This window comes from Mastomys coucha, unplaced genomic scaffold (genome assembly GCF_008632895.1).
Source record: "Mastomys coucha isolate ucsf_1 unplaced genomic scaffold, UCSF_Mcou_1 pScaffold8, whole genome shotgun sequence".
Taxonomy (NCBI): domain Eukaryota; kingdom Metazoa; phylum Chordata; class Mammalia; order Rodentia; family Muridae; genus Mastomys; species Mastomys coucha.
Genome location: NW_022196914.1, coordinates 21,875,298 through 21,893,007, shown reverse-complemented (window position 1 = coordinate 21,893,007; position 17,710 = coordinate 21,875,298). Strand labels below are relative to the sequence as shown.

General features: G+C 41.3%; 1 protein-coding gene across 2 annotated transcripts in view; it reads right to left on the bottom strand.

The window, feature by feature from the left end:
* Marchf11 (membrane associated ring-CH-type finger 11) overlaps positions 1-5,375 on the bottom strand; it is a 102,022-nt gene extending 96,647 nt beyond the window's left edge. Inside the window, exons 1-2 of one of the 2 annotated variants that reach the window (XM_031360091.1) lie at positions 4,341-5,375; positions 3,016-3,171 (exon numbers count right to left, since the gene is read on the bottom strand). In XM_031360091.1, the coding sequence (XP_031215951.1) occupies positions 3,016-3,171; positions 4,341-4,871 (687 nt within the window). In that variant the 5' untranslated portion in view covers positions 4,872-5,375. The remainder of the gene's footprint in view (positions 1-3,015; positions 3,172-4,340) is intronic. The other variant, XM_031360090.1, reaches the window with a different exon arrangement.
* Between the last annotated feature and the right edge of the window lie 12,335 nt (positions 5,376-17,710).

The following is a 17,710-nucleotide window of genomic DNA, read 5'->3' as shown; positions in this document are numbered from 1 at the left end:
GCACAGGATGTGGTAGGAGAACTGAGGTACCAAAGGAACTGAGCCCCAATGAACAGCCACCACCAAGAACAAGTCAAACAGGCAAGTCATTGAAGATGCTGATAAGGCCAAACCTCTGGATTACAGTTCCAGGTAATCCCTTCTGTGGAACAATGCTTCCCACTGACCTCAGCCAAAATACAGACTGTCATGAGGTAATAAGTTATACTAGCTGTTTAAGTCTCTAAGAATTTAGAAGGTTTGTTATACAGAAAAAGACCTTCTACTTTTTCTTAGAAAGCTGGTTAAAACACTAGCCCTTGCCTGCCTCATAGGAAAACTCATAGAACATCCTGAGACATCAAGACAGGCTAGCAGAAGACTAAAGTGAACTTCCCAGCATTCTCACTTAATACCACAGGCCCTGAAGCCAGGCTGACTGAGTTAGAATCTAGATATATCCTTAGGAGAGACTGGCTGTGTTCCAGTTTCACATTGTGTAATGTCGAGATAACAGTATTGATCAGATTACTGGTATGTTACAAAAACTAAATAGTGGTATCTGTGTGTGCAAGGCATTTAGAAAAGTAGGCGGGCAGAGACTAAATGCTCAGTAAATGTCTGTGTTCAGTTTTATTCTCTATTCTGTTCTAGTCCAGTGAACTGTCTGCTCATAGTCATGACAGGACCTTATTCTTAGGAAACAGAGTGCTAGACTAGGAAAAGAAGAGCCATGCATAGGCTTTCTGTCTGATTTAACACCAAGGGGATATGGCTTTGTATCAGGGCCATAAGAACATGGAAATGATGACTGATGACTCCCAAGGACCTCACATTAAGAGGCAGCGTGAATGCTCAGGTTGTGGGTCCTCTATAACACAAATGACAGGCTGGGATCGAAGTTGTGTCTCTTCATCTGGGTTCTAAGAGCCCATTCTTAAGCCTTTGTTGCCAATTTCAGTTGGGTAAGGTTATCAAGCTTGGATTTGGAGTACAGCTCAATCAGTTTGGATTTGGTGGAGCATTTGCTATGTATGTGTGTAGTCTTGGGTCAGTCCCTAATACCTCAAAAAAATGAGTACCAAGCTTTATGTGCATTCAATGTAGTCTTCAAAGTTCTTTCATCTCTGGCATGATACAATGTACTAGTGTAACATACATGAACCTTATTTCTAAATATTACTATCTATCTCAGAGTATTAATAAGATAATGTTACAGATCATATATCATATATATATATATATATATATAACTTTAAATACATTAGTAGTATTAGGTTAATTTGGAGGATTTTGATTTTCTGAGAAAAAAATGTTTAGAGAATTGCTTTTGTTAAAATAATTATTGATTATTTTTTAAATTAATGATATTAAGGGCATAAATTCCTCTTGCCATAGATTTACAATTACTATAAATAGTATTATTTGCCCTAGATTTTTGTGTCTATTCACTGTTAATAAGGAGCCTATTTCTATTTACTGCAAAATTAATGTTCAAAAGGAATGAAAATATAGTAGCTCTCAAACTTTTTGAAATACCTAACTTTCTGCTGTAGTTCCACATGTTTTTCTAGGCTCACTACTGGTGAGAAAAAGTTCCTATGTCTAGCTTCTCTGTATTTTGTTCATAAGATTATCATAGATACAACATTGTCAACCAGGCTATGACCTTTGGACATGGATTCAACTGTTTTTCAGGACAGCATAAACTGATCCATGAACTGGAAAAAGTCTGTGACTGACTTCCATGTGGTCATATCTATCATTAGGTTAGCTTCCCCTTTTCAAGAAACTTGTAAGCCCAGGGTGGAGAAAATTCCCTTTTTCATTTCATGATTGCTAATCATGCCTTAAATACAAATTTCAGAGATGCAAATTAATTGCATATAAGGTACCAATTGAATACTAAGACATTTAAATTATTAATGTAATAATAATTCACATTCTGGATTCCTTTAGAAACATTACAGTGCCATGCATGTTATATAGCTCAATGTAAATTGAGTTTGGTCATGGCCAAATCTAGTGGTCATGGGCAGGCCTAGTGGTCATGGGCAGGCCTAGTGGTCATGGGCAGGCCTAGTGGTCATGGGCAGGCCTAGTGGTCATGGGCAAGCCTAGTAGTGAGGGCCATTAGGTTCAATGATGTTTCTCCTTTCAAGTTTTCCATTGCCTTTTTCATGGTTGTTGTATCTCTGCTCCATCTCCTGCCAGATCTCTGTTACATATTTCCCCACTTTCCTCTAAGCTATCTTCTTAATATTCTGTATTTGATATTCCATCAGTCTATTCAAAGAACTTGAGTCACTTCCACCCAGAAAAAAAAATAAGGAGATGGGGGGCAGGAGGAGAAGCCTATTGTGGTGGGCATGGAGGGAGCCATTTAACTGCATACTTATGATACTGTGTCACTGTAATTTTACATAAAGATTTGAAACTATGCAGAACTTCAGCAGCATTACAGAGAACAGCTACAGGGAACATGCCTGTGTCCCGTATGTAACTGAATGGCACCAAGAATTAATGGGGACAAAATTTTTAAAACTCTTATGGAACAGAAAATGTAAGCAGGAAGAATGCTTAGAGTTGAGCTGAGAGATTCAACTGGAAGTTTCTGCACTGGTAAACAGCCATTTCATTTGCATCTCTTTTCCATAAACTGAGCTAGGTATGGTTTAAAAATGCAAAAATGTCTGCTAAATAAGCTGTATAGCATCTCTTATTAATAAAACAGACTCATGTGGATTCATTTTTACCAACTTAGCCTTTAAGAAACAGAACTCGGCATAATTTAATCAGTAAATAACAAATTACAAAGGAAATCATTTGGTTAAAATGCCCTTGGAGTTTCTCAGAAAGAATGTCACAGCTTTCTCTAAGCACAACCTACAAATTCTACATCTTGGTCTTACTGCGACTTGCATTAAATATTCTTAAGTAGCATTAAGGAGACTGTTTAAGCCAAAAAAAAAAAAAACAATTCAAGTGTACCCATGTTAATAAAATTATTCCTGGAAGAGTAAGCATTGTGTCTACCTGGCAAGGTTGCTTCATTTTAATGGCTGTGACGTGGTATCTATAGCAGCACAGCTCGCAGGTCCAGGAGCCCCTCTCACTGATCCACTTTAGAAGACACAGCTGATGTGTGTACCGAACAGACCCATCACACCGACATGGATTTAACAACTCACCCTGAAAAAAGAAGAAGCAGGCCGCTGTGAACATCTGTGTTTCTGCCTCCACTTAAAAACCCTAAGCTCGATTTCTTTTCCATCTCCTCTGTTTACCCAGAAGGATACAAGCATCAAGATCTATCCCAGAAAACCAAATTAAATTTTTATATCTCTGATGGGAATGATACTAAAGTCTTAAAAAACTATTTCTAAGATAGTGCTTAGAGTTATGACATAAATGTTCTACTGACATACAAAATGTCTGCAAGATATAGACCCCAATGCCCTTGGGGAAAAGCTCTACTATTAAATCTCTTTAATAACTTTTAAGTGGATGGTCAGATGCATTTCCTCTGCAGTTATTCTTAATCATTGCTAAAGGAGAAGTGCACGGCATAAAGCAGCTCATAGTAGTCTGCGCTTTTACTTTTTCTAAATGTAGCATCATAAATATTGACTCGGGGCACTATTTCCTGAAAGCCTGCATATTCTTATGCAACTTCCTAACTTTCAAAGACATTAAAGCTAATGTTTTCACACACTTTGCAAGTGAGATGCATTATCATTTCCCTTGCGTGATGATTCTTGTGGAAGTTAGCATGTGACTCTAGCGATGCTTATAATTTTAAAAATTCATTCCTAACAAAGCATCAAGGACATCAACTGGCTAAAATACCTTTCCTTTTCAAGTATTTCCTTTTGCAAGAACTGTAGCATCTTTCTCATTAAAAATTTGGAATAAAAAACACCCTCTTTTGGTATTGCATATTGGTATTACATACCTCATATTGGTATTTATATAGCATGATTTATCCTCAGCCTCATTTGTATTCTTGAGACTAAGTTCTCTGGATACATTAACAGAAAAAAAAGACTTTGCCTTTGCATCCTATAGGCTTGATTCTACTTATAAACTAAAATCCTTTGAGTAATTCACAAGAAAGGCTTAATGATGTTGCCATTATAGTAGCTAGGAGTACATGACTTCAAAATAAGGTAGGGAGAAAAGGGATAGGTCAATTTACTCCTGTATTGGCCACCTGGACACTTTAACTGCCTTCTCAGAAAGAGAACTGGAGAGGAAGGCTCAGTTGTGAGGAGTGCGCTGTCCGCGGTGCTGAAAGCTCTACCCTTGCGGACCGAGTCCAGGGCACACCGCCTGCAGACCTGGGGTCCCTCCGGCCTTACCTGCTCTGCGCCCTGAAAGCAGATCTTGCAAATGGGCTGATGGTGCTGGTGCTGATGCCCCGAGCGCTGGTCGCCACCGCCGCCACTACTGCTGCTGCGGCTGCTACACACGGAGCGTGTCTCGGGCTGGTCTCCGGTGCCTCGCCGCTCGTCCTCCCCGCACGCGCCGGCCTCGGGTTCCCCCGGGCTGCCTTTCCCCGCCGCAGCCTCGGGGAGCTTCACCTCCGGAAGGCGCCTAGGACCTTCGCAGGAGTCGCCCGCCGCTGACACCTCCTGGTCGCCGGGTAACAGAGACGGCGGCAGCGGCGGTAGAGGCTCTCCCGCGCCCTTGCGCCGAGGGACCAGTTCTACCGGCGGCTCGCTCGACCCTACGATGCGCTCCAGAGGCGCGGGGAGCGGCGGCCGGTAGCGTGGGGAGGTGGGGACCAGGGCTGACTCTCCCGGAGGCGGAGGTGGAGGCGGCGGGGGCAGAGGTGGCTCAGCTTCGAGGCTGTCCGCCCGGCTAGACCGTTTGCTGCCCTCGCCGCTCATGGTGGAGTCGCCGCTGTCCTCCTGCCCGCCCGGTGGCGGGCTGGGCGCGAACTGCAGCCAGAGAGAGCGCAGGGGGAAGCTGGAGACGGAAGAGGGAGAAGGGTGGGAAGGGGAACCGGGGAGCAGGGACTAGGAGGGCGGGACCAGGAGAGGACGCGGAGGACCGGCGCGGCGGCTGCAGAGGCGGCTGTTCAGCGGAGCCGCCGGCTCGGCTCTGATGGAGGCGGCGCCGAGTTCGGCTGCGCGTGCCAGGCGCGCGGGGGGTGGGTGGGAGGCGGGGAGGAGCGCAGAGCTGGGCAAGAAGGCTGGGAACAAGCGCGGAACTGGGGGATAGTGGTGGGCAAGTCGTGCGTGAGAGGGAGGTGTGGGATGCAGAGAAGACCCTGTTAGAACTGGGGGATCCCTGGGCCGCTTCCACTAACCCCGCCCCGGGTCGCTCACGTCGGTTCCGGGGCGGATTGCCCCTCTCAGATGCGCGCGCTACCGCGGCTCCACTGAGAAAGGAAAAGGGGGAGGGGTCGGAAGCTGCCGATCCAAAAACCGTTACTGGGTGGGTCTAAGGGAATTCCGAGACACCGGCCGGGTGGGGGCGCGGTGGGCCAAGCGGAGACCCGCGTGGGAGTAAGGATGGGGGCGAGGAAGGCATCCCTGTGGTGTAAGAACCCATTGAGCAGAGGCACACAGGAAAGGACTCTTGGGGACAGATACTGTAACTGCTCTTTGCTCTACTGTTGTTTGGGGGATCCTAGTCCTCTCTCCTTCAGAGGACTCTGCATCTCAAAAGTCTTTAAGCAGAAGCCTCTAGAACCTTTGTCATCCCTGGAATGCGCCAATCCTCCTGTCCCTGTCTCCTGAATATACATCCTGGGTCTGTAAAATTTTCCGATGCTTCCGAGGTTGGAGGGTTGCAATGCCCCATTCTGTGGCTTGTGGGTCTCCTTCATACTTGCAGTAATATTGCTGCGTCCTTCCCAAGAAAAGTGGCTACAACCTTGAACCTCTGTTTGACTCAGCCTGAGTCCACCCTCCTCCTCACCCCACCCCCATCCCCAGTCTCTCCTCCCTCTCTCCCTCTCCCCGACCTCCTCTCTCCTCCCTCCCTACCTTTTCTCTTCCTCTTTTCTCTCTTTCCCCCTCCCACTTTCCAGTAGAGTACTGGAGAGAGAAATCTGTGCTCCTGTGCTCTGGCTGCCTGTTCCAAACCCAGCAGTCTGAACTCTTAAGTTGTTGGATTTATACCCTGCAAGGTGTCTATGCAAATCAATTGTGACTTATCACTGAAGTGGAGCCTTAATGACTTTGACAGAAGTGACTGGCCCTAAAATATTCCTTTTTGGCTACATTTCATAGCTGAAGACCCAGGACCAGATAGGCAAACCAAGTTGTTCAAGGTCACCAGCCTATTAAAGGATTGTTAACTGACTCCAGCTTCCATGGCTCTCACACCAATGTGTGTGGGTGTGGATGGGTGTGCGAACACACACACACTTGTCCAGGCCAGGGTGAGGGGGCACATGAATATATGCCAGCATTCACACCAAATCCTTTCTGCATCTTTTTAAATAGTTCTGTATGTAGTATGTGGTTTGTTTTGTGTCTCTGACTCCAATTAACAGAATTGAAGTAGTTGAGCCAAAAGACAAGCTTAAGTAGAATTTTCAAGTACACATTTGCCTTTTAAAAAAAAAAGGAAAGAGAAAAGGAGGAGGGAGAAAGAAACAAACAACAAAGAAAAGAAAGGTAAAGACCTGGGTCTTCTGACATATATCAGTGTGGCCTGGATGAAGTTGCCAAAAAAAAAAAAAATGAAGACTGCTTCGTCACAAATGGCTTCAGATGAAACAGCTCCCAGGAATGTCCTCTCACACAGTTCCTTCAGACCAGTTTATTTTTGGTAGCACAGTGGCAGTCAGCAAACACAGTTTTAAAATTATCCTTGCAGGCCCTGGCAGTTTACCACACTGAAGAAATGTGACAGTAGACAGGGGTCGTTTGGGGTCTTCACCTGTCAAAAGTACACAGTACACAACTTGTATATTATCCCATTCATAAGATTTTCATAAGCATTCATATACTCAAATGCCTGAGTCATAAATTCTTAAAAAACGGGGACAAACTTTATATATCATCCAGGTGTGATATGATATAATCATATGGTGCTAATCAATCACTGTGAGATATGACAAAATATGTTATTAAAGGGCAAAATGAAGGCAGAGGTAGTGTAAGTAGCTAAGCAGGTAAACTGCAGCTAGGTGAGTCCTTTCAGTTGCTTGTTTCTGGAACAATAATTCCAATAACAGAAAATTTCATTTCTTAATGTGATGGCTAGCCACATAAAAAACTGAAAGAAACATTCTTTCTCAGCCTCATTGAACTTGGAGGCTGGTCTCTCCCGTGACTAACAAAAGGCTCCACCCTACCTACTGAGTCTTCAATGCACCAGTAGAAACTGAATTTTGACCTCTACTGTAAAAATGTAGAGTAATGAGAGACATGGTAAGACATGTTGGCTGCCAACACCCAAATGGAAGGGAGGAGGGAGACATTGGGCTAAGGAAGGACGCCTCACTTCCAAGAGCCACCAGAAGCTGATGCTTATCAAGTTTTTTAAAAGTTTTTGTCAAATGCAAGTGAATGCTGACATATATGGGGAACATATATAAATAAGGAGAAAGCTAAACAACATAGCAGATTTGTTTAAATACCTCATTATCATCCTCCCATACATCCTTCACTACATGGGCCATTTCACTCTGACGTACAGTCCTTTTAGACATAAGTAACTGAACAGAAGAATGATGGGGAAAATATTAAAGAGCCACCTGAGTGTGTTCCCAGATGTCCTTTTGTGTCATTAATGTATGACCCTAAGAGTTTCTACTGCAGCTTCCTTAGCACTCAGAAACCCTGGAACTAAATGTTGAAATCACTTGAAAGGAAGAGGGGTCAGACAGCAGTGAAGGCAGGCTATGGCAGGTGAGAGTGATTTTAGATTTATCCTGAATCTAAACTAGGCATGATGACCTTGATGCACCCTTCAAACAAATAAAGATAGCCTGGAGAGCTCTTTAGAATTGCTTTTTTAAAGTCTTTTAAGTGTAGCTCTTAAGAGATATTCCAAAATTGTTCCATTGGCATGTTTAGGATACATTGATACCTCCGTGGAGATTGAATACAATACAATACATAGTGTTATCGGTTGTCTTCACATACCCAAGAAAAGAATCCAGCCTACACTTAACCCGGTAATCATTTTCCCAGCTGTATGCTGTAAAACAACAAGGTTACGTAGTGGAGAGCTGCAAACTCTCACCTACCCAGCACTCACCAGTACAGAATACAGTTTTGTCAGGAACCAGAAATAGTGTCTGTCTGTCAGCCTCATGTCAGCACAGTTCCATGTACAGAGAGGTCCACAACCTACAGCTTCCTCCCTCTCCCCTTAACTCTAGCTGCATACATCAAACATATCATATACGGAGATGGATCATTCAAAGCCACTTCTCACTAAGCAGTTGCAGTCCAAAAGTAGACAACATCCCCAAACCTCTTTTTCATCCCCTTTCTGCCAGCAGACAGCTGCTGACTCATTCTATTGTTCAAGCCAAAATCTTTTACATCATTCCTACATTTTCTTTCTTACATTTGTATATGAAATAAAATCCTACAATTGTACTTTAAAAATATATACCATATTCTACTACTTTTTCTCACTGATGTACCCTTTGTTCCAGTTCAGACTGTCATCCTCAGGCACTGAGATCATCAACATGCTTTCCTGGGTGTGTCTCTGCTTCTCACCATGGATCCATCCCCTGCAGCAGCCAGCCAATCTCATTCAAGCGTGAGTTCAACACTTCGGCTCCCTGCTTGGTATTTTGAATGAAAATGGTCCCATAGGTTGATATGGTGTAGTGCAATTGGAGGTTGGAGTCGCTGTGGCTTTGTTGGAAGAAGTAACTTATTCTCTTCCTGCTGCTTGCTGATCTGATCTGGTTGTAGAAATTGCAGCTCCTTCTCCAGCACCATGTCTGTCTGTATGCTGTCATGTTCCCTGTCATGAGAATGATGGACTAAACCTCTGAACTGTAAGCCAGCTCCAATTAAATGTTCTCCTTTATAAAAGTTACCACGGTCAAGGTGTTCCTACACAGCAATAGAAACCCTAACTAAGATAACTATCATACTATCAAAACCCTTAACATAGCCCTACCTTCACCTCTGAAGATATCTTTATACCCTACCCAGAATTCACCTCTTCCTATTCACTCTTGCAAAAGTAACAAGTTTGTGATTTCCTAGGATCTCTTTCTTCTTTATTCCTGTCTTTAAGACTCAGTCCTGTCTCACTTCATCCAACCACCCCATCTGAAATAAGATCTTCTACTATCATTATGTCTAGCCATATTCTTTTTCACCTCACTAAACATCCACTCATTCATCCCACTACCCAACATTCCCTCCTTCATCTCACTACCCAAGATCTGTTTATTCACACCACTACCCAACATTCCCTCCTTCATCTCACTACCCAAGTTCTGTTTATTCACCTCACTACCCAACATCCACTCATTCATCCCACTACTCACCGTGCACTCAGATATTCACATTGTGCATATTTTTCTTGCTCATTTTCCCACTTAGCATATTTGGCTGGCACTCTTGCCCTATAGGAAACTGTCTTGCTAAGGGTTCTATTACCAATGACTAGAAAAGAGTAGTGAGCAGCAAATATTTACTATCAGTCAATCAAAAGTCTGTCCTGCAGGAAATTATTCATCAGCTTCTGTGTTTAAAGCACTATGTGGCTGGTTAAACTGAAACTCTCAGGTGAGAATGCAATCACCCATAGAAATATGCTTCTTCTATAAGATGCAAGCTATTCTTCTCCACTTCTTTACTGAGCTAATCTCATTTTCTTAGTTGTGTATTTACTGTCTACTTAGTCTTCTGTTACCAGGTATAAGTGAAATCAAAATCTTAGAACATTTGATCATGTTCACCAAAAACACATGACCTATTTTAAAATTCATGCCACTAGCCTTAAGGAACCAAACTGAAGGAGAAAGGATAAATAATGGCTAGTATGACTAATCTTGTTAAAGACCTGCTCTGTCCTTCTCTGATGTCACATGATTTGACTTTTTAGTATCTGACAACTCTACCCATAGTTTAAGAACATGCCTTCTCTCCACCTTTCTAATATTTCTCCCTGTATCTCCCAGTGGTTTTCTATTCCTAGTACTGTTTACACTCTTAAAGGCCTCCAAATCTAAGATAGATAAGTCCTCAATACCTTTACTGTGTTCACTGTGCTTCATCAACTTGATAACTTTGACCTGTAGTCCTCAAAATACCTGGTATCTGCTCTAAAAGCTCTAGGGTACGTTCTGATAACAAACAAATGCCATCAAAATTTACTGATTGCCACCAAAACCAACCCCCTTCAGCCCACTTCCCAAATGTTCTGAGACCTTCCAAACAAGAAAATGCTCTCTTAAAGAGCATGTTGATTTGTAAAAGATTATATTGCACTAAAATAATAAGAAAGCCTTGTGTTCTCCCCTGCCTTGAATCTTGGAAATACAAAAGAGTTCTTCACATCAGAGATATGAATGCCCAAAGTGCCTAATTAAAACATTGTAGACGTCTGCATGCACAGGGCATCCAGAACCAACCTGCCATCTGGAATGTAGTAAAACCAATGTCACTTGACAGCACAGCCAAAACTCTAATAAAGCCATTTCTAAGTTCATTCAGCTTGAGAATTCTACCAAATTCATGCATTACATGGGATTTTATGCTATATCCTGAGTGTCATGCTTTACACTATGGAGTTAGATATGTTTTTATTTGGGCCTTTCCCAATGTTCTACATTTTAACCCATTTGAATTGAGTCTATCAACACATACACAATCCATTTTTCTGAAAGCTATAATTACTATGATGTGAACTATGTGTGAACTAGAAGTTAGTATTAAAATGTTAATTCAAAATAACTTATGTTTAAATTATTAATACACTTTTTTTATAAATAGCAACTTAAAAAGGGATTGATCCCACCAGGCTTGGATAGAGAGCAGAGGCGTCAGCTATAGAACTTGATAATGCAGATATAACCACCTTGTAACTAGTTTTGACAAAGACTCTATCTCTAATGATCATCATTCAAGAACCATAATTTGTACAGAGGAATTGCCAAGTTTTCTTACTCTTTCACCTGTCCCTACCTACTTTTCTCCAAATTCCTAATCCCACTACCAGGACATCAGATCTCGTAGAGAAGAGTGGAGGTATAAAGCAAGAAGCAATATTATTTTGCTGTCTTTCACATGGATGTGAATCCTGTCTGCTGCAATGCCTACCTCTTTTGTGGCTTCCCCATCTAAGAGCATCTCTTTAAAATAAGGAGGAAACCAACACCAACTTTCCACTAGACCACTAACCCCAATGGAATCCCTCTGCACCATTGTCTAGACCTTAAGCATTCCAAGAAAGAGTTGTGATATTCCCAAAGTGCATCATGCACTGATGACCAGTCATAAAGATCTGATAAACACACACACACACAGAGTTACTGTGAATCAATAGTAATTCCTTAAAGGAAGGGACATGTTCTTCCCAGAACATCGGCTACATGGCTAACAAAAGGATATCATGTATGCCCACTCCTTGAATGTAGTCTGCAGCTTGCACTAATTCATGATTTCTCCTATCCATCTGAATGCCCACACCTGGACACACTCAGGTAAGGCTAAAGCCTGAAACTGCATTCCCAGATGTACTAGTTATTTATTGTGATACAAAGCAAGAGCTATAAAAACTTTATTTATACACAAGATGCCTAAATATTAAATCTAGAAAGGCTTGAGTAAATATACATGAATTACCAGTTTTTAAAAATTACATTTGATGGGTCAGCAAGATGTCTCAGAGGGTAAAGGTGTCTTCTGACAGGCTCACTGACTTGAATATGATGCCCAGAACTCACAGAGAAGAGACAGGGGACTCCCACGAGCTGTTTTCTAACCTACACACATGCACACACACGCACACACACACACACACACAGAGAGAGAGAGAGAGAGAGAGAGAAAGTAAAATAAAATTTAAAATGTAAAATAATATTTGATACTGTCATAGGCCCAACTGAAAAAAAAATATATGATAAATTGATAGGATATGTGTGTGTGTATATATATATATGTATACATACTAGAAATTGATTATATATGTATATATATGTGAAATTGATTGTAAAAAATATATACCATATGTAAAATCAGCAATTAACAAGCCAAATCTGCTGAATGGTACCCTTTGATTGATCTCTTAACATTTGTAGAAAACTACAAAAAAACTACAAAAAACTACAAAAAAAAGGGGGAGGGACATAACATCAAACACATTGCATAGAGTTATACAAGAGTTAAAAGTGCTATTAAAATACAGAAAAGAAGATCATTGTGCTGGAGAAGGGAATTCATTTCAGTAAACTTTCTCAGAGTGATCGTTTGAGCTGGGTTTAAATGGTAGATGCTAGAAGTAGTCCAACAACTGTCTGTCATGCACAATGAACTCAGTGTGAGGGCTGAAATGTAACAGCTGAGAGGATTTATGAAGCAAGCACAAGAGACTGAGTATAATTGCAAGTGAAACAAACCAACTATAGAGACTTTCTGCTCAAAACTGTCTCTGCAAGGTTCGACCATTCTCCTACCAAGAAGCCAAGCATGACCTAGAGCTGAGTCAGGAAGTGAACAAACCATCCCAACACGTCACCTCAGCCCATGCCACAAATGTCATGATCTTCTTTTTTTACTTTAAATAGACCCCAACTAAATATGCTTCTCTAATTTCCCTGTCCACAGCAGAACGCAAATAACAAATTTGGAAATGTAAGCAGTACACCCAGCATACAAAACATATAACAGCTAATGTTATTCCCTTTCAAGAAAATAATTAAAGACAATCTCTTAAAAATATCTCAGCAGTAAGGTTTCATTTATGAGCAAAAGGCTTTGTGCATGCTTGAGTTAACTCCTGGAAATATTGGTGCCTTGTAGCCTCTACACTCAATGGCATTGATAATGAAGAGTGTGAGCATCCAGGAAAAGTAGATAGCCTTAGCATATTGCTCTAGGTAGCACAGTTACTTAGAATGCATGGCCCCTTGTTTCAATTATCAGGACCTTACCATTAAAAAAAATAAGTGTGTTGCCTGTTGCCTATACCATGTTTGATGATTAGCATATAGTCAATAATAAAACATGTCCTGAAAATTCTTTTTCAGTATAGCCAGTATATTAGTTACTATCCTTCATTTACTTTTAATTTATTTAATTGTGATTTAATTTAGATTTAATTTCCTAGGAAGTCTTCTCTTCATACTGATGTGTACTATCATGGTATAAATGTTCCAAGTGCCATTGGCTGTAACAACCACAAAGCTTGACTATAAACATGATGCTGGGTAATATTTGAATGAACACATTTGATACCAAAATGTTAGACTTTCTACTTATGTGATAAAGCACAATGAACAAGTCAGTTTATAGAAGAGCTATAAACAAATCAGTTTATAGTTCCAGAGAGCTCGAGTCCATCCATGATGATGGAGTGGAGGCAGCAGGCTGTAGACAGAGAAGGTGGAAGAGAAGCTGAGGGCCCACAGTTTGAGCCACAAAATGAGTGAACTAGAAGCACAAGATCCTAAACTCTCAAAGTCCACCTCAGTGACATACTTCTGCCAGCAAGGCCACACCTCCTAAACCTACCCAAACAACCTCACCAATTGGGACCAATTATTTAAATGCCAAAGACTGAGGGTGACTTTATTATTTAAACCACCACAGTCAGTTATTTATTTCTGCCATTTAAGAGAGCCAGACTGAGAAGTTTTCATATATCCTACTAGAAAGCCTCTGAGCCTCTGCACTCCCCTAGCCCTGGCAGGTGCATACTACTCTCGGCAGTGCTTTAGCTAAAACTCATTACCATCTCTTTCCTCTTCAAGCTCCTCATCTTTCTCCACCAAGGAATCACACTTCATGTGAGAGCAGGTCATTTGTATTCATGCAACTTTGATAGTTTGTCCCCAGTGCTTGGTGTGAATGTCTGCACCCTGATGGCTATTCAGGAAAAGCTTACACCGTGAATGCACAGAACAAAGTGATTGCAACATTTTCAAAGATTCATCTTTAAAATGAATGGGCTTTCAACTACATGAGCAATTCTTTTGTACTTATCGATGATAACTAAAATTGATTGCTCATTTACTAGGTCAGGCACTGTTCCAAGTGCTTCATATGTGCTAATTTATTTAATCCTCATCTCAGGGCCAGGAGCCAAGGACCATTATTTTCATTATATGGAAGAAAAAAGGGGAGTCCCAGAGAAAGGGAACTGCTCATTCAGTAAGCTGGTGACAGAAACTTCTGTTTTTACTGTGGCAATTTGCTCCCCAATCCAGGCTGTCAACAAGTTTTATGTGCTTCCTATACTAGTAAGTCCATAGTAGACCAACTCAAGGGAGCTCTACAACTCATAGTTGCAAGACATGGCTGAGAGCATCAGCCAGATTTACCAGTATGGACAACAGCAAAACATCCTAGGGTAGCATAATTTACTGTATGCATTTGCTATGGTTAAACTCGATCATGGGATTTAATTAAGAAGGAAATCAGATATAACAAAAATAAATCTGCACCAGAAACAATGCTCTGTATAGAGAATACTTAGTAGAATTTCATCCATCGTGAGGCAGGAATTTCATTCAGGGCTCTGTGTATCCTCAGCTCTGGGAACAATGAATGTGTAGTCAAGGTAGATGCTCAATAAATATTTGTGGAAAGAACCATGAAAGCCATTCTGCTCTACTTAGTGTTTGGAGAAAAGCTGATTTCTTCCCACCCTAGCATTTCAAGCAAAGTTTTGGAAGAACTCTACATTTAGGAGGCACAAAGGGATAGTTGGGAAATGACTCATACTCAACATAAAGGAGCTGGTGAACTGGGATCCGCTCCTGCTCTGGATACCCAGTGAGTTAAAGAAAAGCCAATAGCTCCAATGTTTGGAGCCGTGGACATTCTGCCTTCTTGAATCTACCTACATTTCTGAGTTTTGAGTCAAGAACTGCCTAAGTATATAACCTCACTCAAATGTGTCATACATGAGAAAATTGTTCTGCTCTCCAGCTCCTCAACAACCTGTAAGCTCAGCAGTAAGAACTGGATATGAACTTCCCCATGACCACAGACTAAGAAACATTTTAGGAGCTATCCACAATTACACCACATCTGGCTGGTCAAGGAAGCCATGGAAAGAAAGCTGGGATGCACTAAAGAGCTGTAAAGTGCTGCAAAGGGTCAGCGTTCATGAGTTCCTAGGGCAAGACAGTTCTAAGAGCACGTCAGGGCCAGCCAAGACAAATGAATCTGGCAAGAAAGGGCTATCACAGACCCTTTCTCCTCTCACCACACTTCCTTTACTAAGAATAGGATCTAGCTTATAGGAAGAGATGAGCCATGGGAAAGCGAAATGGAAAAGTTGCAAGCAGAAAGATCATCCCACATGCTCCAAGCAAACTTCGTTCATACTTCACCTTTTGATGATGGGGAAATGCAGAGTTTGGTTTGAAGAGAACAGTTTATGATTATTATCAGACACTGAACATTTGAATGACTTCATAAAGCCTTTAAATAAAAGTGGTACAATTGGCCAAGAATGGGTTAAGAAGTTGTATGGCCAGTAAACATTATCTAGAGTAGAAAACACTATCTTCCACCATGTTTCAACATCATCTGTGTATATAACCCAGCATCATCTTTATACTACCTGTGAGCTGTGTTTGTTAAAAATGGTTTTTGAAAAGAAGTATAAGTGATATGGAATTTTGTAGGATGAAGATTCTTGTTTTTTCTTACTCACCCTGAGTTTAATGGCTGAGATTCCTACTAAACAAAATAAGTAAGCAAGCAAAAGGTACAAATTAATGCAATACAGATTGTACAGGACACTGAAGATTTTCTGAATAAAGACAATGACCATAGATAATTACATCCTCTTCAGTGTTTTCCTCTAATGAAAAAAATGTAGAGGAATGATAAAATGTGATTTGGTAAAAGAAAGGTAATCTAACACTAATGATCTGGAGAAATTAATCAAAATCTGTTGGTATCATGCTGTGTGTTCCTGTGGCTTAAGAGATGGGTGCTTCTTTCCTCCTGGTAAAAAGATGGTATTGTTCTCACAAGGGTTATACGACCTGAGTTACAAGAACATCATGAAATTCTATCACAATTTGTTTCAGAAAAGAACACGAAAGACAGGGAGAAAGAAGTCCTGAGTAGGGCTTCCTGATTCTACTGTTTAACACCAAGGTGCCTTATTGTGGGTTAGGGTTTCCAAAATCCCCTTACTATCAATTGACACCTCTACAGACTGTTTTACACTGGCTAGGGAAGGAAGAGAAGCTCTGAGGATTGAAAACAGGACATTGTATGAATACCAGAATCCAAAGGTGGTGAAAATAGTGTAGTAAAGACTGTAAACCAAAATTCAAAACATTTTAAATCACTAAGTACTAACAAAGAAGAATATGCAACTGATAGAACATATAAGCTATAAAGATTAAAATATCTACTGTACAGGTTTTTATAGAGAAAGAAAGGCGTCTAGCTGCCTACTTTAAACAGCACAAGGTTGATGAGAGGAATCCGAGGTTCAAGGAGACGAATGAGCCTTACACAAACATTGCCTGGCTAACACAGACTGGAGGAATGTGATGAGACCCAAGAGAATTGTATTTAAGGAGAAGGACCAGGCTGCAGGAGGGTGAGGAAAGGAATCTTTAGCAGAGCTCAAATTGGTCTTCATGTTTCTGCCCCTAAAGAATTGGTGGATGCAAGATGGGTATGGGGTTGGGCAAGGATGTTGTTGCTTGCCCTCTGAGATTGATGACATGAAATAACATAGCCACACCTTTTCAAAATGACTTTTTGATACTACTAACAGAAAGAAAATAACAGGAGTGGAAGGTTGTTGATTAAATGTGATATTGCCTATATATCTGGTCTGTCAGAAAGAGATAGCCTGTACTAAAAGGCCTATTTGGTCTCATATTTCAAAAATAATACATTTACAAACCAAACCTAAAATTGGTAACAAGACCTTAACTTTTTCTTATCCTGTGGTTCTTTGCTAGGAGCAATTTTCCCTACTTCTACCCAACTCCTACCTGCAAGGGATATTTAGCAATGCATGTAGACCAGTTTTGTGTGTGTGTGTGTGTGTGTGTGTGTGTGTGTGTGTGTGTGTGTGTGTGTGTTGGTCTTGGGGGGTTGTTACCACATTTGATAGGTACTTCTGATATCAAGATGTATAGAAACCAAAGATGCTGATGAACATTGTACGACAAACAAACCACACACACACACATTGTAGCAAAGACATCAGCATCATCAAGGTAGAGACATCTCATCCTAAGTAACGGTGAATTGCTTTAAAGGTATGAGTATAGAAGAAACAAACAAACTTAAATGCAACTAAGGGACAGAGGAGATGGTTCCATGGATTTTATGTGAGACCATCATTAGACTTCCCAGGACCCAACAAAAGCCAAGCAGTCATGGCAGCCTCCTGTAATCCTGTCACTTAAAAAGGGATTCCCAATGGCAGGCTGGATAGCTAGACAATTGAGGATTGTCAAACTTCAGGTTCAAGAGAGACCTTGCTTAGTAAATACAGTGAGGGGTAAGAAGGATGAAATACAAGCCGGGCGGTGGTGGCGCACGCCTTTAGTCCCAGCACTTGGGAGGCAGAGGCAGGCGGATTT